The 27,665-nt window shown below is 51.9% G+C and overlaps 2 protein-coding genes across 6 annotated transcripts in view; both read right to left on the bottom strand.

The window, feature by feature from the left end:
- The window catches only part of PHF12 (PHD finger protein 12), a 56,550-nt gene extending 42,483 nt beyond the window's left edge, over positions 1-14,067 (bottom strand). The window contains exons 1-2 of one of the 5 annotated variants that reach the window (XM_083379673.1): positions 13,207-14,067; positions 12,712-13,106 (exon numbers count right to left, since the gene is read on the bottom strand). In XM_083379673.1, coding sequence (XP_083235799.1) covers positions 12,712-13,106; positions 13,207-13,272 — 461 coding nt within the window. In that variant the 5' untranslated portion in view covers positions 13,273-14,067. The remainder of the gene's footprint in view (positions 1-12,711; positions 13,107-13,206) is intronic. The other 4 variants (XM_083379669.1, XM_083379670.1, XM_083379671.1 and 1 more) reach the window with 4 other exon arrangements.
- Positions 13,370-27,665, bottom strand: part of SEZ6 (seizure related 6 homolog) — a gene marked incomplete at its 3' end in the record, with an annotated part of 55,283 nt that continues 40,987 nt past the window's right edge. Inside the window, exons 15-16 of the mRNA XM_083350240.1 lie at positions 14,126-14,529; positions 13,370-13,631 (exon numbers count right to left, since the gene is read on the bottom strand). Coding sequence (XP_083206366.1) covers positions 13,370-13,631; positions 14,126-14,529 — 666 coding nt within the window. The remainder of the gene's footprint in view (positions 13,632-14,125; positions 14,530-27,665) is intronic.

Here is a 27,665-nt window from a genome sequence, read left to right as displayed (position 1 = left end):
TGTGTGTGTGTGTGTGTGTATGTATGTATGTATGTAATGTAGACCTCTGGCTTCTCCATGGGCTCTGCATCCTTCTTCTAAGAGCAGTTGTAGGCAACGTGGCTTCCAACAGGCCAGGATTCTCCAGGATCTAGAAGGGCAGAAGTTGCACGCTCCTGATTTCACTCTGGGGTTGTCTATCTCAACTTTTCTGCCGCAGGCTTTTTGCTCCCAGGTGCCAGGACGAAGCACAGGAGTTTTTGAAAGAGCAGAACACAGAATCATAGGGCTGCCAGCAACCGGTCCGTGCAATCAAGTATAGGGTATGTGGTTTCCTGCCTGAGGCAGGGGGTTGGGCTAGATGACCTCCAAGGCCCCCTCCGACTTTAGGATTACTGTTATTAAGTGGAAATCCATCTGCGGGATGCAGGCAGTAAGGCAAAAGCATGCCCCCTCCGGTCCAAGGATAAACTTTTCTCCGCGGAACCGGTCCCTGATGCCCCAAAGGTTTGGGGCCGCTGTTCTAGTCCCAGCCCCTGCTCAAGGCCATGCTAGCCTGGTCCCAACAGTTGCCCAGACTATTTTGGACAACCTCCAGTGATGGAGCACCCACAACTCCAGGAAGGAAGCTGTTCCACTGATTTAATTGTTCTCACGGTCAGGCCGTTTCCCTTTACTTCTAGGCTGGTTCCACGCGTTGCTTCTCACCCTGCCCTTAGGTGCTTTGGAGATTAAGCCGGTCTCCCTGAGGCAGCGCCCCCAAGTATTGGAAAATGTCTCGTCACGTCTCCCGCAATCCTTCTCGAAGAAGACAGGGTCCACCTCTTCTCTAAAGCTTCTGAGGGCAGGATGGGAAGCAACGGATGGGAACGAATCAAGGAGAGAACCGAGCTGGCATTCAGCAGAAACTTCCTGACGGGAGAGAGAGATGAATCCGTGGAAAGGCTTCCCCCCCAGATGCTGTGGGCGCTCCACCACTGGCAGTTTTCAAGAAGAGACTGGACAGCTGTTTGTCTGGAATGATGGAGGGCAGAGGCCCCCAACCTTTCGGGCACCAGGGACCGGTTACATGGTGAGAGGTTTTTCCACGGACCGGAGAGCGCGTGGTTTTGTGCGATGCCTGCATCCCGCGGAGGGGGCTTTGCTCGTTTGTGCGGCCCGGTTGCTGGCATGCTGTGGCCCAGTACCGGTCCACAGACCAGGGGTTGGGGGCCCCTAATGTAGGGTCTCTGGCCTTGAACAGGAGCTTGGATTAGAAAATCTCCCAGGTCCCTTCCAACCTTAGGATTCTAAGCCCACCCACCTTAAAACCTTCGGGCTGGGGAATTCTAGGGACTGAAGTCAGAGGGAGATCCAAGTTGGAACAAAGGAGGAATTTCCTGACAGTGAGAACAATTAACCAGTGGAACAGCTGGCCTCCAGACGTTGTGGGTGCTCCAACGTTAGAGACTTTTAAGAAGAGACTGGACAGCCATTTGTCTGGAAAGGTCTAGTGTGTCCTGCTGGTGAAAAGGTCTAGAACCGTGGTGGCGAACCTGTGGCATGCAGAGCCCTTTCTGTGGGCACTTGCACCGTCGCCGCAGTCCTAGGCCTTCAGCTGGGTTTTATAAAACCTTTTCGCTTTGGGCCTCCGCCGCCGTATGCAAAAAAAAAAGGTTCAATCAATCAATTTCAACTTCTCGCAGGAAAAAAAAAAGATCTCACAAAGTTGGAATTGATGGATTGAACTTTTTAGTCCCACCCAGTCTGTTACCACTGCAGCCATGCCCACCCAATGGGCCACGCCCACCCGGCACCCAACTATACATAAGTGGGTTTTGGGTTGTCATTTGGGCACTCGATCTCTAAAAGGTTCGCCATCACTGGTCTAGCAGACCTTCAAGGTCCATTCCCAATCTGTTGCTCTCTCCGACGGACTGGATCTAGCTAGCTCCCTTAACCATCCGTCATATAATTTAGCCTCCAGACTGCTCTTTTCCGCACACTTTTTAGGTAGGATCTTAGCCGCTACCAAGTCCTTGTTAAGGCACTGCCTTCCTTCGCCTTAATCTCATTTCGGGAGAACTTTTCAAAGAGAGGAGCTTCCCCAAATCTGCCACGTAAAGGTAAAGGTTCCCCCGCACACGGGTGCTAGTCGTTTCCGACTCTGGGGGCCGGTGCTCATCTCCGTTTCAAAGCCGAAGAGCCAGCGCTTGTCCGAGGACGTCTCCGTGGTCATGCTGTTCCCTTCCCACCGGAGTGGTCCCTATTTTCCTACTCGCATTTTTACGTGCTTTCGAACTGCTAGGTTGGCAGAAGCTGGGACGAGTAACAGGCGCTCACTCTTGTTACGTGGCACTCGGGATTCGACCCGCCAAACTGCCGACCTTCTGATCGACAAGCTCAGCGTCCTAACCCACTGAGCCACCGCGTCCCTAAATCTGCCACAGAATCCTGTAAAACAATCCAGAGCTACCCGGAGCAGCCATAGGAGAATCAGGGCCCCCATTACGGAAAGGGAAACGGGTGCAGAGTAAGCCGGGTTCACGTTACAGCAACTGGATTCTTAATTGCAACCACTCGTTCTCCACTGTCCCAAAGCGCACGTTGGTGGCCGCCAGGACAACCCGGGCACAGCAGGGACGGACGCTTTTGTGAAAACTACCGCTTGGACAGAACCCCGCAAAGGGGTTCTGAAGTTACAAGCCTCCCTCTTAGCTGCATCTGAATGGTGTTAAGTCGCCCTTGTTTGGCTTTCTTTCCATCAAAGGCAAAAATGAAGGGTGGGGGGGAACCCCTCCTCTTAACTCTTGGTCAGCTGGAAACTGATCAGAGAGAGAAGCAACCCGGAATTAAGGAGAAAGTTCCTAACAGTGAGGACAATTAACCAGCGGAACAGCTTGCCACCAGAAATCGTGGGTGCTTCATCAGTGGAGGTTTTTAAGAAGAGACTAGACTGAGATGGTAGAGGTTCTCCTGCTTGAGCAGGGGGCTGGACTAGAAGACCTCCAAGGTCCCTTCCAGCTCTATTCTATTCTATTCTATTCTATTCTATTCTATTCTATTCTATTCTATTCTATTCTATTCTATTCTATTCCATTCCATTCCATCCTATCCTATTTCTATTGTGTTTTAATCCTATTCTATTCTTCTATTCTATTGTGTTTTAATCCTATTCTTTTCTATTCTGTTCTATCCTATTTCTATTAATTGTGTTTTAATCCTATTCTATTCTTCTATTCTGTTTTAATCCTATTCTATTCTATCCTATCCTACTTCTATTGTTTTAATCCTATTCTATTCTATTGTTTTTATTCTATTCTATTCTATTCTGCATTCTATTCTTATTCTTATTCTCTTCTCTATTCCATTTCTGGACTATTTGAAACTACAGAATCTTGGTATGTTACAGATATTGCACTACAGGGAGACCTCAACTCACAACATTTTCATTTAGACCGTTCAAAGTTAACAATGGCACTGAAAAAAGTGACTTATGACCAATTTTCACACCACCGTTGCAGCATCCCCAGGGTCACCTGATCAAAATGTCAGACACTTAGCAACTGACTCACATTCATGGGATCCCCTTTCGCCACCTTCTGACAAGCCAATTTAATGGGGAAGCCAGATTCACTTAACAACCGTGTTACTGACTTAACAACTGCAGTGCTTCGCTTAACAACGGCGGCAGGAAAGGTCGTAGAATGGGGCAAATCTCACTTATCATCTGCCTCTCTTAGCAACAGAAATTTTGGTCCCAGCTGCGGTTGTGAAGTCGAGGACTATATTGAAAGCCAAAGCTTCAGTTAACTCCCAATAGTTGCAAAACCAGAGTTGCTTTGGGGAATTTTGAGAAAAGATTACAGAATCTCGTTAAGGGCAGCTTTCACATGTACCTGACTCACAACTTCAAACAAAATTAGCAAACGTATTTCTCTGCTGCGCCCAAAAATATTTCTCATTTCCTGTCCCAGAAGCTTTTTTTTCTTTTTTTTCAATCAAGGAAGGGCTCACCCAACGCGTTCAGTTACATGTACCCATGGCGTGCTCGGCCAAAGGTATATGGTGGAATACCTCTGAAAACATTTATCATTGCATTGTGCTGCCCCCGGGAACGAATTATGAAGGAAAAAATGGGGAGGGGGTTAAATGGGAGTTCATTGCAGGGCCGTGATTTGTGGCTGCAAGGAAGCCATCTTCTGCCTCTTCCCCCCCAGCCAATTTCCCTTGCTGAAATAATGGGTCAACCTGAAGATGCAAAGTCAACTCTGTTTTCTGTCTTCCCAGAAAAGAGGATACAGGTAAAATTAAAATTTTAAAAATAATTCTCAAATGGGGGGGGGGGGGGGGGAAGGAGAGAAACACCCAGTAGAACGTCAGGATCATTTTGGTAATAATTACTGAAGAAGCTCCACACAGTGAACCGGTTGGCCACACATTTGAATCCCACCACTGACTGCGGTCTGTCCTCGACTTATGACCAGTTGCTTAGCAACTCTCTCAAGTTGCGACAGACCACTTAGGACCCCAGATTCTAAGTTCTGATTGCTGGGCCTCCCCCACCCCTGTGGTTGCGGGACCCACGTCTTCTGGCGCTTGGCAACTGGCCAAGATTTACAGCATCCTGCGGTCGCATGACCACAGTTTTGTGATGTTCTTGCTGTTCTGGTGTTTACTTCTGGTTTCTGGCAAAAAAAAAAAGAAAAAGGTCTCAAAGCAGACACGTGGCTTGCATAACCATCGCCTGTGCACGGGGAAAAATAAATTCAGATGCGGTCACGCGTGGGCCTGCTCGACAACCGGCACGACTTGCGATCGTAAATGTAGGCTCCCTTGTGGTCGTAAGCCGAGGACTGCCTGTGGATGAGTTTTCAGTCCCCTGCCATGATTTTAATGCCCCAATTGGGCCCTTGTGGAAGGAAGCGTAGAAACGTAATCCGCTGGCTTTCCGGTTCCTTTCCTGGACCATGTGAGCTGAACTGACAGAACTTTTGATTTCCAGTTGAGATCAGCGTCCTAAATTCTTCTCCAGAAATATTGAGGAGGGGGGCTCCTCAATATTTCTGGACCTCCAAGGTCCCTTCCAGCTTTGGATTCTGTTTCTGTCCTCCTCCTCCTCCTCCTCCTCCTCCTCCCTACCCTACTGTCCAGTTGAGAATTAACCAGTGGAACAGCCTGCCTCCAGAAATCATGGGAGCTCCATCCCTGGAGGTTTTTAAGAAGAGGCTGGACATTCACTTGTCTGAGATGGCATAGGTTCTCCTGCTTGAGCTGGGGGCTGGACTAGAAGACCTCCCAGGTCCCTTCCAGCTCTGTTATTCTATTATTCCATGGATGGATGGATGGATGGATGGATGGGCAACGGATGGGAACTCATCAAGGAGAGAAGCAACCTGGAATTAAGGAGAAACTTCCCAACAGTGAGGACAATTAACCAGCGGAACAGCTTGCCACCAGAAATCATGGGTGCTCCATCCCTGGAGATTTTTAAGAAGAGGCTAGACCAGACATGTCAAACACAAGGCCCGGGGGCCGGATCCGGCCCGTGAAGTGGTTTCATGTGGCCCGCGAAGCCATCCTGGAAACAGTGAGGGAACAGCCCCTGCTGCCTTGGCCCTGGCCCAGAGACCCTCCTCCTGCCAGAGGCCCTCAGATCTGTCCCACTCCTGCCCAGGCCCCCATAGGCACCCTTGATGCCAACGAGCTGGCCACGCCCACCCAGTAGGCCACACGCACTCTAGCCACACCCACCCAGTAGGCCACACCCACCCAGTAGGCCACACCCACCCGGCCCCCTGAGGGCAACCGCAAGGCTGATGCGGCCCTCAATGAAATTGAGTTTGACACCCCTGGGCTAGACAGTCACCTGTCTGAGATGGTATAGGTTCTCCTGCTTGAGTGGGGGGCTGGACTAGAAGACCTCCAAGGTCCCTTCCAGCTCTATTCTGACTCTGATCTAGAGTTTCAGACTTAGCTCCATGAGAGCAACTTCTTGTAAGAACACAGTGCTTGTTTAGTGACATTCGAACTTACAGCGGCATTGGGAAAAGTGATGCATGAGCGGTTTTTGCCCTTACGACCAACCGCTGCAGCATCAAAATTTCAGCCGCTTGGCGACTGACTCGTATTTATGACGGTCGCAGCGTCCCGGGGTTCATGTGATCACCTTTCCCGACCCTCCGACATGCAAAGTAAATGGGGAACTCAGATTCACTGAACAACCGTGTTCCTAACTTAACGGCTGCAGTGATCCTTTTAACAGCTGCGGCCAGAAAGGCCGTCAAATGGGGAAAGACTCACTTAACAACTGTCTTGCTTAGCGACGGAATTCTGGGGCTCGACTGTGGCCGTAAGTCGACTTGTACTCCGGTAATTACCCAGCTCCTACTCTGGATGGTCTCGGCACTTGGAAATCCTTGTACGTCCATCTAAAGCAGGGGTCTTCAAACTTGGCCCTTTTATGACTTGTGGACTTCAACTCCCAGAATTCCTCAGCTAGCAAAGCTGGCTGAGGAATTCTGGGAGTTGAAGTCCACAAGTCATAAAAGGGCCAAGTTTGAAGACCCCTGATCTAGAGCAAGGATCTTAAGAACTGGAAGTTTTAGGAGCTGTCCTTAAGCTCATCTCCATTCTAGAAATCCTCTCTTCACACGCGTGCAGCCAACCACTCAGGGGCAGCTAAATCAAAGAGGGGCACAGACGTCCCCCAGATTTAATCTACTTTCCACAGCACATACATACCTGGTGGGACTGACTTATGATTGCACATTTAAAATATTCATTCTTCACACGTGCTCTGGAAGGACGCTCTGATGCCATCAGAGAGAATGAGTCAAACCAATGTGCTATCAACTTAATTCACCTTTGTGCCGCAGTAACCTTATCTGAAGGATCGATCGTAAAAGGAGGTAAGGCCTCCATAAACAGTGGCGGGGGGGGGGAGACTACCTGGCAGGTGGCAAATGGCAAGGTCAGCGCTCGGTAGCACCTCCGGCTAACGCTGGAAAGGACCCCCGTTTAGGAGACGGAAGGGACCAGGCTGACCAAATGGATGTTCGTCCTTTGGTCGACGTGTCTTAACAGAGAGCCAAATTGTAAACCTTTACAAAACACCCGGCTTCTGTGGAAACTTTTTACGCGGTGATGGCTGGATCCTTGCTGCTTCTTTGAGCTTGGTGGCTTCCTTGCGGGCGTTTCGTTACCAAACTAGGTAGCACGGTCAGTGCTGGGAGGGGGGGGGGTTGTGGAATTAGAGGGGAGGACTAACCAGTCCTTCTTGTTCTCTGAGCTTGGCTGTTTTCTTGCGGACGTTCCATTACCCAACTAGGGAACACCGTCAGTGCTAGCAGTGTTACTGATTACTGTACTGTTACAGCATTACCGAGGACATACCCTAAAGCGCCAAGCTCAGAGAGCAGCAGGGACCCCACAGTTCTCCTCCTCTTCCCCCTCCCCATTATCCTCCACTCTGCAAACCCTCCTAGCGTCCTCCTCCTCCTCCTCGTCATCCTTCCCATTATCCTCTTTTCTGCAAACCCCCCCCCCTTTTAGCACTGATGTTGTTAACTAGTTGGGTAATGAGCCGTCTGCAATAAAGCCGTCAATCTCAGAAGGCACCAAAAGGAGCGGGCAGTTCAACCTTGGCCTACAAATATTCTTCTTTACGGGAATCTTTTTAAGACCGTGCGGGATAAATATCAGGACTTGGGAGACTGCAGTCAATGGGAGTCAAGACTAACAAATGCATCCGGATGGAAGAGTTATCTGTACCCGCTCAGGAGACAAATAGCAAACACCCGGGTCTGTAAGGGGGAACAGGAAAAAAAAAAAAACTGGGATTCCCAAGCAAGGCAGGCCCGTCTCTAGAATTTCCTTTCAAGCCCTCTCACAGCAGGTCTCCTCCAAAGTGGCTGACCTATATTGAGAGCAGCCCGGCCAAAAAAAAAAAAAACCATACAGGAAACAAAGTCAGTTCCTTAAAGGTACAGAGTGAGCAGCTAGGAAGTGGCCTCCAGGAAGAAAATTCACAAAAATAATATGAAGTGAGGAAGTAGCAAGAAAGCACTTTTAAAGGGCCTTAAGAAATCAACATTCCAGTCCCAAAGGTGCTTTTTTTCCCCCCCAAAAGGCAAATGGACTTTTTGTTTCGTTTTTTCCTTGAAGACGTTTTCACTTCTCCTCCAAGAAGCTTCTTCGGTTCTTCAGAACCGAAGAAGCTTCTTGGACGAGAAGCAAAACGTTTTCAAGGGAAAAAAACAAAAACAAAAGTCCAATTGCCTTTTGGGGAAAAAAAAAAAGCATGATCTGGATGACTGAGAATCTCCACCAGGGGTCTTCCAACTTGCTGGCGCTTTTATGACTTGTGGACTTCAACTCCCAGAATTCCTCAGCCGGCGCGCCTGGCTGAGGAATTCTGGGAGTTCAAGTCCACAAGTCATAAAAGGGCCAAGTTGGAAGGCCCCTGCATTAAACCAACAGGTTCCTTAGAGAGGGGGATCTTGTATTTTCCAGAGAAATGTCGTGCTGATTTCAAAGATTTGGGGACTTGAGGGGTTATCAGTGGGAGTTAACCCAGATGGACAAGACGGTTCACTAATTTTGGAGAATTCTTTTAACAACAGGGAAACAAATTCCGTTCAACTCTCTCTGCCACTATCCGCTTATTTCCTAGTTACCTGCCAAAACAAAGCTCCCCTTTTTCCCTTGGTGGAATTCCTTTAATCACAGAGATCCCTTTAGCAACCATCCTGATGATGTTCCGGAAGTCTTTATAAACCTGGCTGCTCTCCCAGGCCTTGGGGTTAGGGTGTTTGTGCAGCCCTGGGATGTAATCTGATGGGGTGTTTAGATTCATTTCTTTCTTTAATTGTTTATCTATTTTCCATCTAAGCTCGCCCAGAGTCGTCCTGGAGTTGGCAACTTCTAAATCTAACAGCTTGGAAAAGTATCTGTCATTTGTAAAGCCAAGCTCACCCATAACGTGATAAATTTACTTTGGGAACAGCCAGCCAGACTTAAGGTATATTTATATGCATATTAAAAAGGGGAAGGAATGGAGATCATAGGTGCATGCAGTATTGTTAAGTTCCCCCCCACCATCTGATGTTTTCAAATGCTTTAAAGAGGGCCACTTCCCAAATTCCCAGCCAATGTGGCCAGTGCTTGTGAAGGCTGGGCATTCTGGTAAGCGTAGCATATACGAAGGGACCAGGATTGGGGGACCGGTGAAAGAGAATAAAACAGTCAAGGATCTCCTAGCTATTTTTATTTTTTTATTCACAAAAGCTGTTCAAAGAATCAATTGTGCTAATGTCAGCATGTCGGCTACAGCCGAAAGAACGAGCCTGCACTGCACAGAAGTTTTTAAAACACACAAAAAACTTTCTCACTAATCTCCATTAAATACACCATATCCCCAGAGGAAAGACAGACACCGGACACATAAGCGTGGGCAAATTCTCAAGAAACACAAAAGCAAACGGGATACTCCATTGAACTAATCTATTTGACCAGGCTGTCGACCGAGATTTTGCAAACTCTTTTTTTAAGAGCTTCCTATGCATTTTCTAAACAATGTTACGGCAACCCTCGATCGCTATCTTCTGATATCTTTAGAAGGAAGCTACAGATGTCCTGTACACGCAGGATTCTCCTCTGAGCAAAAGGCAGGGCTCTAAATGGGCCTTGCGCCTAAGTGTAATCCTTTTAATACAAATTAATCCTCCGCAGACTATCCACAGGCTGCATCCCAGTTGCATGAAATCACAAGGGAAGCGGCCAGGTCAGCGCCAGCGAGGACACGTCTAAGAGAGACAGGCCTTTCTTTGTTTGACAGGCAAGTTTTGAGTAGGTACAGTTCAGCAATGACACGGCCTATCAGAGAGAGAGGAAAGACGGCTTCTACGATGAAAAATGGCCTTATTTTTCAGGACAGTTTCCCCAAAGTTCTGCCCCCTCCCCATTTTCCAGCTTTCTCACACTGAACAGCTTCCCTCTTTTCTCCCGAGTAATAAAGCTTAATTTTTAAGAGCTGGGAGGCAGAACAGCCCGACCTTTAAAATCCAAGCGCTCCCCAAACAGAGAAACAAGGCAGCATCGTGTGAGCCCCTCACAATGGCTACTTTCTGCCATTTTCTTTTCCCAGACTGCCTCCCCTTCCCCAATATAAGCTAGACTCTTTTAACGTCCAGCTTACCCCTCAGCTCCCAACCGCCCACAGCAACCGCGGGTGTGAGAAGGAGCAGCCTGGCCGCCGTTTGAAGTCCAAGTCAGAAATGCAAAGCAATATTTTATTCGCAACTGTGTAAACAATACAGCCAACCCAGCAACGCTGAAAGCCGGGCCCAAGTTAAACAAAATGCAGAAAGCAAGCAAGCAAGCCTCGCTCTGCGCTGCCGGTTTATATAATTTAAACGAAAACAAATGCCTGGAAAGAGAAATGTAATGCCACCTTCAATTAAGCAGCCCCTTTGCCTTCCGCCGAACACAGCTCAGGGCCATCTTAAAAAGAGGCACGGAGGAGTGACCATGTTAGAAAACAGAGATGGAGGCAGGAACCCTTCCCTTTCCCCCCCCCCCGCCTCCAAGCTCCTCACCCGCCGCCGGGAGGCAAAATGGTTGGCTGAGACGCAAGCAGCAGCGGCAGCGGGCCCTGCAGAAGCCAAGGGGAGGCAAGTCTGGGTTCTGCCAATGAGAACGGCCGCCGCCTCCTCCGGTTTGCCACGGAGGATCTTAGGCATTCCTCCAGGAGCTGCCAGGAGCCCCCCAGCCCACCCCCGAGGCCCAGAGCCTGCGAGGGGGGGGCGAGGACTGGTAGATGCACTGGGGCGTAACTCTCAACCCAGACAATGGCTGGGAGGTGGCAGGGCCGGCGTCCAGCAGAGGTCAGGGGCCTTCAGTGTTAACTGTCCTAAGGCCACCGAATTCAGGCTACTGTTTTCCTCCTCCTCCTCCTCCTCTGCTTACTCCAGCCTCCTTCCCTACCAGGGCGGGGTTGTGTCCTTCCAAAGCCTCGCATCACACCAGACACATTGCTGGGGAACGGGGGGGGGGTGTCACCGCCTCTTTCCTGCTGACCAGCTCAAAAACTTTCGGCCACGTCCCGACTGCCAAGCTGGTGCAGAGTGCGGCCCGCATTCCCAGGCAGGTGGAACAGGAGTCCAGAAAAGACACCGCAGGCTGCCTTCCCCGCTGACCCTCCCGAGATCCGGAGGCGACACCTCGGCCCGTCCTACCGCCTTCCCTTTTTTTTTTTTTTTTGGCCTTCCTTTTATGGCTGCTGCCGCCCGCCGCCACCACCGCCGCCTCTCCCCTGCGCTGAGGCCAGCTCCAGAGGCCTACACCACCCACCCAGCCTGCCTGCCTGCCTGCCCAGTGGGCAAAGGGGCCTTCTTTCCAACCAGGCTCCCCGATCCCCACTCGGCACAGCATGGGGGGTGCCGAGCGCAAACAATGGACTGGGAAACCTGCAGCCCATTTCGCGGCTGAAAGAGGAGGAGGAGGAGCCGAAACACCTCTGGGCTGGGCTATAAACAAAAGAGCGGGTGAGGGAGGAAGCAGCCCCAGCCTGCCTGGGTCTACTCGAGAGTAGCCAGCGCCCTCCTCCTCTTTCTCATCCTCCTCCTCCTCCAGGCCAGGAGAGCCCCAGCCCAGTCTCCTACCCTCCCTGCCCAGATGAGCGGCGGATGAGTGCTTGGCTAGGCCTCGGAGGCTGATGGGGGAAGGGGGCTCAGCCCTGTTGCCTGGCTGGGGCGGGTGGGTGGGGGGAACACACCAGGAGGGGCCCGATGGGCAAAATGGCGCTGGAGGAAAAGGCAGCAATCCTAGGCGGGTTGCCATGTTGTCGGCGCCCTGCCCGGCGGGGACGGGAAGCGGCTGGGATAACAGGCGGGCAGGCAGGAATGGAGGGTGGGAGGAAGGAAGGAAGGAAGGTGAATAGAAGTGAGAGAGGGCAGGAAGGAAAAAGCAAGGAAAGAGGGAAAGACGGATGGGAGGAGAGAAGGAAAAGGAGGGAAGGCGGAAGGAAGGTGGTGGAATGGAGAAGGAGGGAGAGAAGATGGAAAGAGGGGGAAAGTTGGAAGAGAAAGACAGAGGAAGGGAAAAAGGAGGGAAGGAAGGAAGGGAAGAAAAGAAAGTGGGGAGGGAGGGAGAGAGAAGGGAAGGAAGGAAGGAAAGTGGGGAGGGAGGGAAGGGAGAGAGGGAGAAAGGAAGGAAGGAAGGAAAGTGGGGAGGAAGGGAAGGGAGGGAGGGAGAGAGAAAGGAAGGAAAGTGGGGAGGGAGGGAAGGGAGAGAGGGAGAGAGAAAGGAAGGAAGGAAGGAAAGTGGGGAGGAAGGGAAGGGAGGGAGGGAGAGAGAAAGGAAGGAAGGAAGGGAAGTGGGGAGGAAGGGAAGGGAGGGAGGGAAAGAGAAAGGAAGGAAGGAAGGGAAGTGGGGAGGGAGGGAAGGAAGGAAGGAAGGAAGGGAGGGAGGGAGGGAGGGAGGACGGGAGAAAGGAAGGAAGGAAGGAAGGGAAGAAAAGAAAGTGGGGAGGGAGGGAGAGAGAAGGGAAGGAAGGAAGGAAAGTGGGGAGGGAGGGAAGGGAGAGAGGGAGAGAGGAAGGAAGGAAGGAAAGTGGGAAGGGAGGGAGGGAGAGAGAAAGGAAGGAAGGAAGGAAAGTGGGAAGGAAGGAAGGGAGGGAGGGAGGGAGAAAGGAAGGAAGGAAGGAAACTGGGAAGGGAAGGGAGGGAGGCCGGCCGGGGCCCTCTCACTCACCAGCACTGGAGGTGGAAGGCGGCCGGGCAGTGGTCGCAGCAGAGCAGGTCGCCGCCCTCCTTGCAGCTGTCGCAGCTGTCGTGGTTGGTGGCGCGGCCGCTGCGTCGCTGGGCGGAGGCGGCGGCGGCGGCCGAGGCCGGGTGGTGGTGCGGGGGGTGGTGCTGGTGCTGGTGGGGCGCGCCGGGGGGGCCTCCCGCCGGGGGGGGCGGCGCCGGGGGGGCGCCGTGCGGGAGCCCGCCGGGCTGGGGCGGCGGCGCCGGGTGGTGCTGCTGCTGCTGGAAGTGGTGCGCGGGGTGCCCGTCGCCGCCGCCGCCTCGCTCGGGCCGCCGGCTCCGCTTCTCGCTCCCGCCGCCGCCGCCGTCGCTCCGCGGAGGGGCCAGCAGCGCCTGGATTTGCTGCGGGGGAGGGAGGGAGGGAAGCATCGGTCAGGCGGGCGCCGGACGGGACCCCCCCCTCCTCCTCCTCCTCCCCCGCCCCCCCGGGACGCCCCCTCACCTCCATGAGCCCGCCCGTGGTGTCCAGGTCGTAGACCACCGTCTTGGCCTCCATCCTCTCCCACATCCAAGGGCGCGGGCAGGGCCGCAGCGCGCCGCTCAGGCCGGCCCGGCGGGGGAGGCGCGTCGCGGGGCCGCGGGGGACTCGCCGCCTCCGGCTCGGCCTACCCGACGGGCCTGGGGGAGCCCCCCGCCGCCGCCGCCGCCGCCCGGACAGGCCGCGGCTGGGCTGAGGGGACGGCTGCCATGACAGGGGGCGGGGCCCGCGCTGCCTGCCTCGCCGCCGCCGCTGAGGGGAAGGTCGCGCGCCGCCGCCGCCGCCGCCTCACACGCAGGGCCCCGCCGCCGCCGCTGCCACAGCGCTCGTCGCGCAGGCGCACCGCCACCTCCCCGCCGCCCCGGGAGCATGCGCGCGGCGGCGGCCCTCTGCCGCGCAGGCGCGGGGCGGCCGGAAAAAAAAAAGAAAAGAAAAGAAAAGAAACCACGACGCTTCGGGTTCGCTCCGGGGGGAGAAGGAAGGCAGCGCTCGAGGTCCTCCGCTCTGCGCCTGCGCCAAGCCCTCCTCTCGTCGCCCTCCCGTTCGGCTCCTGCGCTTTTACACGCAGGCGCCGCTCGGCTGCCAGAGGCCTTTTCTGCGCACGCGTGGCTATTTTTTTTGTTGTTTTTGGGGTATGGTTTCCCAGGCTCTTTCTGCGCAAGTGCGGATCTTTTTTTTTTTTTTTTTTTGCCCTCCCGGTTCTTTCCCCTTGTTTTGCGCAAGCGCCGTTCTCTTTCTATCTAAGGTCTCGGTCTGCGCCGGCGCGGACTGACCTTTTATTGCAGAAAAAAAAACACGTTTAATTTCAAAATGTTCAAACCCCCCCCCGTATATAGTCATGACTTAAAGTGACGTTTTAATAAACGGTGCGGTCTGATTTTACTTGTCCCCCAGTTTTCCTGGCGGCAGGTGCTTTGCGGCGCATGCGCAGGACCTGCGTTCCAGGCAGGCTCGGAGTAACCGGAGGCAGGCTTCGCGCACATGCGCAGAAAGGCCCGGCATGCGAGTCTGCGCACTACCGGCGAGCAGGAGCGCCAAGCGCCAAGGGGAGCAGTTCTTTTGTTCGCACGCCGAATACGCCGGCTCTTTTCGAGGCTCTGCAAAGGGCTCTCCTTTGCAGCAGCGGAGCGGTGCTACGACAACCTCGCAGTGTCGTCCAAGGCTTCTCCCATTATATAGCCCGAGAAGGGCGGACTGAGAGCTTATCTTTGGCCGCAATGAAGAGGGCGGGGCGCGCAGGAGCCTTACGAGGAGGGGGCTTGCAGATCGCCGTGGAGAGGGGCGAGGCTGGGGGGGGGAGACAGACGCTCCCGCTGGGGTGGGCCTTCTACACCAGGGATCTTCAAACTTGGCCCTTTTATGACTTATGGACTTCAACTCCCAGAATTCCTCAGCCAGTGTGTCTGGCTGAGGAATTCTGGGAATTGAAGTCCACAAGTCATAAAAGGGCCAAGTTTGAAGACCCCTGTTCTACACGGGTAGATTTGTTCGTGTGAACACGGAGAAGACGGTCTCTGGGGGACACGATAATGCCCGTCCTGTAGGGCAGCCTAGTTCTCTGGGGTCGCCGGTTGGAATTGGGGAGGGGTCCTCGCTTATGACCTTGGGCGGGGGAACCCCAGGGCTTTTTCCGCTGCTTCCCGCCGAGGTGTCCATCCGGTGGTCTGAGTCCCGGGTGCAGCGACCCCAAGCTCAGACCCCGGGAAAAGCGCTAGACGGGGGTCTTCCAGACGGCCCGCACAGCTTTGCCCAGCGACCCCTGCTCGCCTTCGCGCTTTCCCTTCGGCGGCGGAGAAGCCTGCGCGATCCCTCGGCTCCCTCCTGGCTCCTAGTCCGGATGGGCGAGCACTTACTTGGGGCTGGCGGGCTGGCTATCTATCTATCTATCATCTATCTCATCTATCTATCTATCTCTATATTATCTAATCTATCTATCAATCTATAGCTGTATCATCTATCTACATCTATCTATCTGTATCATCTCTATCATCTAATTATATATCGTCTTATCATCTTCTATATCATCTCTATATCTATATCAAGGGTCTTCAAACTTGGCCCTTTTATGACTTGTGGACTTCAACTCCCAGAATTCCTCAGCCAGCATGCCTGGCTGAGGAATTCTGGGAGTTGAAGTCCACAAGTCATAAAAGGGCCAAGTTTGAAGACCCTTGATCTATATCATCTATCATCTGTCTATCATTTATATCAGGGGTGTCAAACTCGCAATGTCGCGTGACGTGTTGTGACGTAGCGCAACTTTTTTCCATTGCCAGCAATGGGTGGGCGCGGTTTCCCCATGACACATCCGGCCTATGGGCCAGCAGTTTGACACCCCTGATCTATATTGTCTATGAATCGGTTTATCTATTATCTATATCTATCATCAGTCTATCATCTATTTATCTCATCTATCATCTATCTACCTACCTACCTACCAATCCTCTATGATTTATATCATCTATATCTTTTATTACCTATTATCAATGTCTGTCCATTCATCCATCTATCCACCCATCCATCTATATTTATATCTCTATCTAGATCCATCATCTATCGAATGTCTAGGCAGCCCATTTCCCCTTAGCGTGGGCTGTTTAAACGCAAGATAAAACCACGACTAAAAGCACAGTTAAAAGCAAGGTTAAAATTTCTGCGTTAAAAGTTAAAAAAAAAATCAAGGTTAAAAAATGGCCAAGGCCTAAAAGGTGGCAGAACCCTTTTCCAGAAGCCTGGCTCGCCTCTGGGGTTCAGATGTTCTAAAGGCAGAGATACCCAAACTTGGCCCATTGATGACTTGTGGACTTCCACTCCCAGAATTCCTCAGCCAGCGTCCACGCTGGCTGAGGAATTCTGGGAGTAGAAGTCCACAAGTCACCAAAGAGCCCGGTTGGAAGACCCCTGCCCTACGCCCGTCAATCGATGGGATTCGCAGCATTTCCTCCCTCTGATTGGGTGAGACAGGTAACTTGGACAAGACGCCTCTCAGGTACTCTATATCCCATGCCATGAAGGGCTTCAAAAGTGGCAAACACCTGCAGTTGGACCCAGAAGCAGACTGGCATCCAATCCAGCTTGGATAGCAGAGCTGTTTGTTACATGGAAGACTGTTTGCACCACTGCATGTGTTGGGGCATCCGGATGGTCTTTAACGGTAGCTCTCTGCAGGCTGTAAAATCAAGGATGTGTGAAAAGCCACACAACTGCAGCCCGTGTGGGCTAGTCGCACCAAGCAATCTGGAGGCAGGCCAGGATCCAATCTGGGTCGATCTCCAGGATGAGAGATTTTGTCTTCCGAGCTTTCAGACTCGTGAGGAGCCATGAATTATGTATACATCCAAACTAGACTGTGTTGTTTCTCTGTGTCATATACATGTGTGGGTGTGGATATATGCGTAATCTGTTGCCATGTTTATGTAGTGCATATTGGAGGTGGTTACCCTTTGAGAGCTGAAGGCAATGAAATTTCTTTTTAATGTATGCTGGTTAGTGTACATTTTAAAGTGACAATAAAGTTATTCTATTCTGTTCCATTCTATTCTATTCTGTAATTCTATTCTATTCTATTCTATTCTTTCCATTATTCTATTCTATTCATATTCTATATCCCATCCTATCTTATCCTATCCTGTTCTGTAATACTCTATTTTATTTGGCTTTCCTTTGCTTGTGCTGCCCAGCCCTCACCTTTTAAGTACTTAACATTTAACATTTATTATATTTGTATACCACCCTTCTCCCGAAGGACTCAGGGCAGTGAACAGGGCACATATAAATAGAGAATACAAAAATTAAAAAGAATTAAATAATAGCCCAGTTAAAAACAATAACAATATAAAAAACCCCATTAAAACCCTAACATCCCCCATCAGGCCAGGCCAGCTTGTTCAAATAAATGGGTCTTCAGACCGCGTCGGAAGGAGCGAAGGTCCGGTGCCATCCGGAGCTCGACCGGCAGCTGGTTCCATAAAGCCGGAGTGCCCACTTGATAATCTGGTGGCAAATCAGCCCTCCTTTTGACTGATCAGGGGCCCGTTTCCCAGGTTTCCATCACTTCCCTGGCTGTTTTTGTGCCTGCTCGTCCAACAATCTTAGTAGCTGGGGAATTGAATGTATGGCCTTGTTCACTGCAGTGTGAGGCTACCAATGAGTTTGAGTCTCCTCGCCTGACTGTTCTCGCTTGTGCAATCTGGTGGTTGGCTTACTCCCTGTCTTTCCTCCATTGTCACAGGGACACTCCACGCAGGGGATTGTGTAGAACAGATTGCATGGGATGTATCTCCCACCTCCGAGCGATCTTTACAACGACCCTGTGGCACAACAAACCAGGATAGTAGCTCACGATATCAGCAGGTTTAAAATGGGTGGACTTCAACTCCCAGAATCCCCCAGCCAGCAATGCTGGCTGGGGGATTCTGGGAATTGAAGTCCACCCATTTTAAACCTGCAAGCTTGGGAGACTGAAGCAAGCAAGCAAAGGAACTGGGTTCACACGACTGAAATAAGCCAAGCACCAGGCACAGCATGTTGTGTCGATAAATCCCCAAAGCCTGTAACCAAACGTGGGCACATGGCACTCACGTTTGCAATCCGTGTGGCAGGTCGAGGAGAGAACTGGATCCCTGGTGCAGAAATTTGGGGTGATATGCAAAGAAGAAGAATCCTGGTAGATCCTCCGGGATTGAATCAATGTTGCCTTCCCCAGCAGGAGCTTTTTAGCCGGCTGGTGATTACAAGAATTAAAATCTAGGGTGATCTCAAGTTGGCTGACGATGCCAGGGGAAGGATCGCCCATCTGCCCGCGGCCAGGAACAGTGCCAGGTTTGGGATCAAGCCTCCATCACCCACAAGGCTCGTTCCTGTGGTGCAGTGAGCCGCACTCCCAGATGTTGGGTTGAATGCGGCTGTTGGGTCTTGCAAACTCTGGTTTACAGCAGTGTGGCCCATCTGTGTCAATAGGATGCCAGCCTCCAGAACTTGTGGGTGTCCCATCGCCGGAGGTTTTCAAGAAGAGATTGGAGAGCCGTTTGTCCAGGATGAGCAGGGGGGTGGACTAGAAGACCTCAAAGCGCCTTTCCAGCCCTACAATGATTCTATGATTGTGGAAGGAAGGAGAGAGGGAGGAAGGGAAGGAGGGAGGAAGGAGAGAGGAGAGGAAGGGAAGAAGGAGGAGAGGAAGGAAGGAGAGGGAAGGGAGAGAGGGAGGAAGGGAAGGAGGAAGGAAGGAAGGAGAGGGAGGAAGGAGAGAGGAGAGGAAGGGAAGAAGGAGGAGAGGAAGGAAGGAGAGGGAAGGGAGAGAGGGAGGAAGGGAAGGAGGAAGGAAGGAGAGGAAGGGAAGGGGGAGGAAGGGAGGGAAGGAAGGAAGGAGAGAGGAAAGGGAGAGGGAGGAAGGGAAGGAGGAAGGAGAGAGGGAAGAAGGAAGGAGAGGGAAGGGAGAGAGGGAGGAAAGGAAGGAAGGAGAGGGAGGAAGGGAAGGAGGGAGGAGAGAGGGAGGGAGGAAGGAAGGAGAGAAGAGAGAGAGGAAGGGAAGGAGAGGGAGGAAGGAAGGGAGGGAGGGGAGAAAGAGGAGAGGGAGGAAAGGAAGGAAGGAGAGGGAGATTAGTGGAGTGGAAGCGGAGAAAGGGGAGAGGAGGAGGAGGAGGAGGACTGTGGGGTCCTTGATGCTCTCTGAGCTGGGTGGTTTCCTTTCAGACGTTTCATGACCCAACTGGGGAACATCGTCTGTGAAGCAGCTTTCACAAGAGATCGATGGAACGTTAAGGTGCTTCCAAAGTGAAATAGGCAGAATGCATAGATGCAGTCATTATGAAGCTTTATTCATCGACAGGTTATATAAAAAGAGCTATATGGCATGGAAGCATCCATGCTTGTAAGATAGAAGATAGATAGAAAGAGAAGCAGAGCTAGAACAAAGAAGCAGCCCCTGGGCAGAGGTATTTATGGGGGGTCTCGGCCCCTCCCTAGCCATAAAACTCTCTCGCCAATGGGGCTGCTGCAGGGGAGCAAAGAAGCCTCTTTGCTCCATCTGATGACCTATTTGGGGAACTGCCATGGCTGGCACAAAACATGTAACAATTCCCCTTCTTGCCAGCCAATGACAGGGACCAGTGAATGTGTGTGAGGGGCAAGCAGGTGTCATAGACATGTATAAAAACATTCAGAAGGCCAAACACAAACGCTTACACAGAAGGTTGTGCCGGTCAATGGGAAGAGGTTTGGTGAACAGATCAGCTATCTGGTCAGCTGTATTACAGTGCTCTACACGTATAAAACCCTCTTTGACAAGCTGTCTGACATTTTTATAGCGTATGTCTATGTGGCGAGATCTAGAGCCTACTGCATAAGCCTCCGAGATTGCAATGGCGGCTGTGTTGTCCTCTAGAATTTGGATGGGCAGAGGAGGAGCTGCCCAGATGCTCGTTATCAGCTCATTGAACCAAGTCAAATCATTGGCCGTGTCTGACAGGCTGGCATATTCAGCCTCGGCCGTGGAGCAAGAAACAAATTTTTGCTGCCTAACATGCCAATGTATTGGGCAGCCATTTAGCAATATGAGAATACCAGAAGTGCTCCGCCTACTTTTGGTGTCGCCAGCCCAGTCTGCGTCTGAGTAAGCAGAGAGCTGGGCCGTCTCCCCCTTCTCTGGTTCCAGCACAAGGAGGGCATCGGTCGTGCCCCTGAGGTACCTAAGTACCCTCTTAACAGCAGTCCAGTGGAATTCCTTTGGGTGTTCCACATGCCTGGACAATAGATTTACAGCTAAAGCTATGTCAGGCCTGCTCCAATTGCTGATATATAGCAAGGAGCCAATCACAGATCTGTAAAGCGTGTTATCTGTGAACTCAGGACCGTCCTTGTGAGTATGGTTGTAAAAGTCGCTTTGCATTGGGCTGTGCGTAGGATTAGATTCTGCCATTTTGCATTTGGCCAATAACTCCTCTATCTTTTCTTTTTGAGATAGAGCGAACCCCCCCTTAGTGGCCAAAATATGCACACCCAAGTACTTATCAACCCGCCCCAAAGATTTCAAAGTGAACTTTTCTTCCAGGGCCTTGGCAAATTCATCACACCCTTCCTTGTCAGGTCCTACATATAGTAGGTCATCCACATAAACTAACACCCTTTCTGTGGTACCCTTTGAGTTGCGTGTGAAAACACATTTATCTGCACGGGATGCAGTGAAACCAACTCGTTCTAAACTTTTTCTAAGGCAGTCATACCATAGTTTCCCTGACTGTTTGAGACCATATAACCCTTTGTGAAGTAACCATGTATTTTCCCCTTCTTGCTGGTAGCCAGGAGGGGCCTTCACGTAGATCTGCCGGTCCAATTTGGCGTGGAGGTAAGCCGTCTGGATGTCGAATTGGAAGACTTCCTTCCCCAGAGCAGCTGCAGTCACGAGGGCGGTCTTGACGCTCTCTGCCCGGACAGTTGGAGAGTATGTCTCGCCATAGTCTTCCATATAGCGTTGGGCGAATCCCTGAGCTACCAAACGGGCCTTATACAGGTAGAGGCCATTGGCAAGTGGTTTTGCCTTGTAAACCCACCTTGTGCCAATGACTTTCCTTTCCTTTGGAGGTTGCTGGGGGGTGAAGACCTTGAGTTGTTTTAAGCTCTGCATTTCCTTCTCCATCGCGAGCTGCCATTTCTCCTGTTCTTCGATGGGCAGCTCCTGGATGTCAGAGAAGGATTTTGGGGTGACCACAACGCTGTTAACAGATGCGATGTGCCCAATGTCAATTCTCTTTGGCGGGATGCCTTTGTTGGACCGCTTTGACCTCCTTACCTTCTGCCACTCACCGCCTTTTTCTTCCGCGGGTTTCTGAGGCGTTGCTGGGGGACTGGACGGCTCATCCTCCCCATCTGAACCAGGTGGGATGACATCTTCGTCTTGTTCCACACTTTCGTCGGTGGCAGGGTATGTGGACGTCTCAGGTGATGTTGTAGTCGGTGTGCCCTTGCTGGGACGGTTGATATATGGGCTCAGATCATTGGAGTGTATCTGGGCCCAATTGGAGTCCTCTTCGAAGGAGGCAGATTGGGAAGTCACAATCCTGCCCCCTTCTCCCAGGAAACGGTAGGCCTTGGAGCCAGGAGCGTAGCCCAAGAACCTCAGTCTCTGGGAGACAGATCTCCCCTTCTTCCGCAGCTGCTTGGGGATGTGAACCCATGCATAGGACCCAAAAACACGTAAATGTCCCAGATTTGGTTTCCTACCATGAACTAGGAAATATGGGGTCTGGTTCACAACACTGCTCCAAGTGCGGTTTAAGGTATAATTGGCGTATTTTACCGCTTCTGCCCAGTATGATTCTGCGACCCCTGCGTCTGCAATCAGACTACGCATCATAGTTTGTAGGACTCCATTTCTTTTCTCTGCCACACCATTCTGAGCGGGGGTGAAAGGCGCGGTAAGAAAATGGCGGATGCCCTTACGCTTTACCCAGTCCTGGAATTTTCGGGACATGAACTCAGCCCCGCGGTCGCTCTGCAGTTGTGCAATCTTGGTTTTATACTGGGTCTCTACAAGGTTGTAGAGTGATTTTATGGCGTCAAAGGCTCCAGATTTTTCTGTGAGGATATACACATGGCCGTACCGTGAAAAATCATCAACTGCAGTGAGAAAATACTGACTTTTCCCTAGAGATGGTGTGAAAGGCCCGACCAAATCAACATGAACTAGTTGATATGGGAATTGGGTCTTACGCAGTGATGTTTTTGGGATAGGCGCAGCTTTCCTCTTTGACTTCTTACAGATTGCACAGTCCAGGAATACCTCACAATCTTTGAGCTGGACTCCCTCAGCAAACTCTCCCATCTTTTTAACTACAGGGAAGCTTGCATGACCTAATCTTCGGTGCAAAATATGGGCACACTTATCGTGGAGTGGCTTCCCGACTGACACCCTCTTGGCTTTGGTAGCCTTGAGCGGTGCTTCAGGTGACAGCTGAGGTTGGGATTTCTTATCCACACTGCCTTGCTGTGGGGGCTTGGATGCAACCGCTTCACCCTTGCGGTCGTTAAGCAGTCTTGGGGTTGTCTGTGAGGCCCCTTCTAAGGGGGAGAAATATGGCAAATCATCTATGATGGCTATATTTCCAATGACCCTCTGGTCCCGGGTGACATGACCTCCCCCTTTGCGAAATAAAACTTCCACCCCGTCATCGCCACATAACTTGATAATGCTCAACAGGTTGTTGGCAATAGAGGGCGCGTGTAAGACACCTTCAACTTTTCCAAGCCCGGGTAGAGAAACCGTGCCCTCCCCAATAACCAAAGCTTTATCACCATTGGCCACCTTGACAGATGATTTCATTTTCTTTACTCTTTTAAAACCTTGACTCACATTAGTAATGTGAGATGAAGCTCCAGAGTCCAGCAACCATAAGTCAGTGGAGCTATCAGCTCTTGTGGTGGGGGCACAGGTAGACACAAGATTGTTAGTACTTTTGGCCCCGCCACGGCCCCTTCCTTGTCCCTTGCCCCTACCTTGATTGGGACCACGCTTGGGGCCTTGTTGAAAATGGGGGCAGTCCTTCTTGAGGTGCCCCTCAGAGCCACAGGTGAAACACTTGAGTAGAGCATTAACCCGCTCTGAGTTGCGGTGTCGTGTGTTGGCTGGCTGGCTGGTGACTCTGTTGTATTCTCCTGTATGTCTACGTCTGCTATCTTCGTCAATGAGTCTGCCCTCGAGGTAGGACAGAGGCATGGGTCCATCCCTGCCCCCTTCCAGGGAAATAATAAAATTGTTCCAACTTTTGTCCAGGGAAGCCACAATAACTGCGACCAAGTTCTCTTCAGGTATTCGGTAATTTTTGGACATTAGTTGCGCCCTGAGGGATTTTAATTTTCCAAGATGTTCTGCCATGTTGGCCCCAAACCTGAGTCTTGTGTTGTAAAACTCAGTTGTGAGTCTGGTGAGAGAACCCATGCTCTTGCTGTTGAATAAATTGTATAATAAGCGCAAGGCTGCGCAAGCTGTGAGTCCATCTGGAATGCTAGGGAACATATTATCATCGATGGACTCCATCAGAATGGAAAAAGTCTGTCTATGAAGCCACTCTTCTCGTGAGCTCCACGGGAAAGGTGGTGGGTTCAGGGCCATTTCAAGAATCCCATCCTTCAATAGACATACCTGCAAATTTCTATTCCAACTGTGATAGTTCTCACCCCCAATTTTCAATTTTTCAAAGTTTGGAGGCAACGGGGACGCAATTAGAAACGTATTATCCCATTCTTGGAGCATTTGGGAGGTTGGCATTGAAAAAAATGGTAAAGGTACCCCTCTAGTGGGCGTTGGTGGTATATTTCTCTGATTTTCAGATGGCCCCCCTTCTGGGTTAAAAAGCCCGTACTGGGCATGTCCGGAAAACATGTGATCAGGGGGTGGGCGGAGCCCAAGATTGCCGGCCGGCACTTGGTTTTTAAAATGCTCTGGAAATCCTTCCTGGAGCCTCCCCGGCCCTGCATTGCCTTGAGAAGCCCATCGTTGTTCCTGAAAACCTTGGGGATGGCTAAAGCCGATGCTGGAGGAGGGGGCCAACCCCCCCCCGAAGGCCAAGTAAGGAGAGCGCCTGGGTGGGGGCGAAGGGAAGGCTGGGGCCCCCGGAGAGAGGGTCGGGGGCCTTGGGGAATAATGAGCAGTCTTATTGCCATCATAGGTCACGAGGGTTTCTGCTGGAGAGAGCCCAGGAGTTTGCATGTTGCTTCGGCCGTATGCGAGGGGTTGCTGGGCCTCCAGACTAAGTTGAGGCCTTTCTCTGTTAGAAAATGTGGGCGCACAGGGGGCTGCCATCTTGCTTCCGGTGCCGGGCCATGCGGTCTCCCTGGGCGCAGCCATCTTGTTTCCTGTTGCCCCAGGAAGCTGGAGGTCGCGGTTAGGCAGGGGATTTCGCACCGAAAGCCCTGGGGTCCCGGGGTTACTCAGGGTGGCAGGCGCCATATTGAGGGGCCTCGTGGTGGCTGAGGGGGGGCTTACCCGGCATCCACAGTCCTTCTGCACTGATGTCCTCCGTGGAGAGGCTTGTGGGGTCTCCTGTACTTCAAGGAGTTTTAGAAGCAGTTCCTTGCATTCTGGTGTAGACATTTGATCCACGCGTTGCTTGCGTTGGGCCCGGAGCGCTTCTGCTGCATCTTGACAGTCTTGGGCGGACTGTAAAACTTCCAAGCTTCCCTCTGTGGCGTGCAGAAGGAGGCCATCTGTGCTCTCACCTGGAGCGGGGCTTGCTTCAGGGGCTAGAGCTGTTAATCTTGATTGAAGACTCCTGGTCACAATCTGCGATTTCCGGCCATCCATTTCAGTTTCAAATCTAGGCATTAGCTGCAGGCTTTGGAAGCGTTCCCTTCAACCATCCTCTCTGCTACCAACTTGTGAAGCAGCTTTCACAAGAGATCGATGGAACGTTAAGGTGCTTCCAAAGTGAAATAGGCAGAATGCATAGATGCAGTCATTATGAAGCTTTATTCATCGACAGGTTATATAAAAAGAGCTATATGGCATGGAAGCATCCATGCTTGTAAGATAGAAGATAGATAGAAAGAGAAGCAGAGCTAGAACAAAGAAGCAGCCCCTGGGCAGAGGTATTTATGGGGGGTCTCGGCCCCTCCCTAGCCATAAAACTCTCTCGCCAATGGGGCTGCTGCAGGGGAGCAAAGAAGCCTCTTTGCTCCATCTGATGACCTATTTGGGGAACTGCCATGGCTGGCACAAAACATGTAACATCGTCAGTGCTAGAAGGGAGGAGGAGGAGGAGGGGGAGGGGGAGGAGGAGGAGGAGGAAGAAGACTGTGGGGTCCTTGGTGCTCTCTGAGCTGGGTGGTTTCCTTTCAGACGTTTCATGACCCAACTGGGGAACATCGTCAGTGCTAGAAGGGAGGGGGTGTTTGTGAAGAGAAGAAGAAGGGAAGAGGAGGGGGGAAGGAGGAGGAAGAGAAGGAGGAATAGTGGAAAGGAGGGAGGGAAGGAAGGAAGGGGAGAGGAGAGGACTGCGGGGTCCTTGGTGCTCTCTGAGCTGAGTTGTTTCCTTTCAGAAGCTTTATGACCCAACTAGGTAACATCATCAGTGCTAGAAGGGAGCAGGGTTTGCGGGGAGGAGGAGGAGGAGGAGGAGGAGGAGGAGGAGGGCAATGATTATGATTATGATTATTGCTAAGCTTGTAAGCCGCCCTGAGTCTTCGGAGAAGGGCGGGATATAAATGGAATTAAAATAAATAAATAAAAAATAAAATAAAAATGAAGCCTTTTCCTGCAGGAAACATCATCGGCGCCTCTTCTCTGCTCACCTGGCACCCTAGGAACCGCTTGATCCTCATCCACTTTCTCCTGTTGGCACCTGGGTGGGGGCAGCTCCCCCCTCCCCCAGTCACTCTTCCCCCCTCCACGTTTTTCCCATCCAGGCCATGGGGCTGAATTTTGCAGAGAGAATACCCCCGAGTGGTCCCACACTGTTCCACTTGTAGGCTCCACGGGGCAGGGACCTCCCCCTCTGGGGAACCGGGCTTCCCCCTTCCCGCCCGGGCCTTCTCAGGTGGACCAAGGCAGGAGAGGATCCAGATATCTTTGCCTGCTTTTGGGGGCCTTGCAGAGGTCCAGCTGATGCAGGACTGTGAAAGTGTGTGTGTGTGTGTGGTCCACGGCTCATTGTCCTAGCTGTGCAACTATATTCCTGGCCACATCAGGGACCCTCAAAAAGGACCACGTTTTCATTTTTTTTGTTGAGAAACGCTCTGGTCTCCTGGAATACAGATAGTCCTCAATTCACAGCACTTCATTTACTGACCGTTCATAGCTACAATAGCGCTGAGAAAAATAAATTATGATCTTTTCCCACACTTTAACAACCACTGTAGCATCCTCCTGGTCACATGATCAAAATTCAGATGTTGGGCCACTGACTTGTATTTATGACGGTCGCAGTGTTCCCGGGGGGTGATGGGTTCCCCTTTTGTGACCTTCTGAGAAGCCAAATCAATGCAGGGGGGGGGAAAAGCCAGATTCACTTAACAACTGCATGACTAACTTAACAATGGCAGTGATTCACTTAACAACAGGGGCAAGAAAGGTCATAAAACGGGGCGAAAGTCTCTTGCTTAGCAATTGGGACTCGGTTGCAGCTGGAAGCTGAGGACTTTCTCTATGGAAAATCCAAATGGTGGGGGCCACCTCGGGTTCCCCAACAGGGCGCCCTCTGGGCCGAACACAGCTCCCAGAATCCCCCAGGGCACCTTGGTTTTTACGGCCTCCGCTTCCTATACAGATCTTGGATGCTTTCCGGAAAAACAAAGCCACAAAGCCAAACCTGCCTTTTTCTAAAACACTGGTTTTATTCATGAAACAGTCCAAAAAGTTGGCCCTCCTTTCCCCTCCCCCCCAAGTTACCCCCACCCCCACTTGCAAAGGGGGTGGGGAGACGATCTCTGTAGTTTGACACCGAATGCTAAAACACTTCCCTTCCCTCCAGACCCGGGTGGGGGGGGCACCAAGCTCCCCCCCCCCCGCCAAGACCCTCCTGGTCTTCCTGAAAGGGTCCATCCTTCTCATAGAGAAGGGGGGGGGCAGATGTTGGAGGAAGTGAGGGGGGGGCAGGACCCGGAAGAGACACTTCTGCTAATCCGTCCTCTGCAACCTCAGAGGGAGGGGGAAAGTCGGCGAGAAACGAGAATAGGGGCAGGAAAGAATCAACCCCCCCACCCCACCCCCCACCCCGGGATGTAAGGGTGGTGTCTCTTCCTTTGGAGGGAAGATCTAAGATGGGTGGGCTTCAAGCCAGAGGGGTCTCAAATGCTATGGTTTTCCTGGACCTTCTCCAGATGTGGGTCTGAAATGGCGTGGACGCCCAGTCCGTGCCTTGGAGGGAGAGACCATTCCTCTTGGCGACCCAGAGATCCTTCTTAAGGGATCCCACCTAAGATTGGAGACCATGTCTTGGAGAGGATCTGCCTGTTCCTAAGGGGCCAATTCTTCCGGGAGATCCTTCTTCAGACCTGGAGGATGGGATCGTTCCTCTTAGCGGCCAAGGGATCTTTCTGGATCCCTCCTAAAGTTGGAGGCCACGTCTTGTTGTGGTTTCAGCCCCTTCCTAGGGTGGCCAATCCTTTCTGGAGACCCTTGTTGAGAACTGGAGGATGGGATCGTTCCTCTTGGCGGCCAAGGGATCCTTCTAGATCCCTCCTAAAGTTGGAGGCCACATCTTGTTGTGGTTTCAGCCCCTTCCTAGGGTGGCCAATCCTTTCTGGAGACCCTTGTTGAGAACTGGAGGATGGGATCGTTCCTCTTGGCGGCCAAGGGATCCTTCTGGATCCCTCCTAAGATTGGGAATAGGAAGCCATGTCTTTTCCTGCCCCTTCCTAAGTGACCGGTCCCAGTCAGTGCGTGTGGAGGAGGAATGATTTGAGATGTGGGTCACTCCGTGTGGGGAACCATG

The sequence above is a fragment of the Vipera ursinii genome (assembly GCF_947247035.1).
Source record: "Vipera ursinii genome assembly, chromosome: 1".
NCBI classification, from domain to species: domain Eukaryota; kingdom Metazoa; phylum Chordata; class Lepidosauria; order Squamata; family Viperidae; genus Vipera; species Vipera ursinii.
Note: the sequence above shows the minus strand (reverse complement) of the source record. Positions and strands in the feature narration are given on the sequence as shown.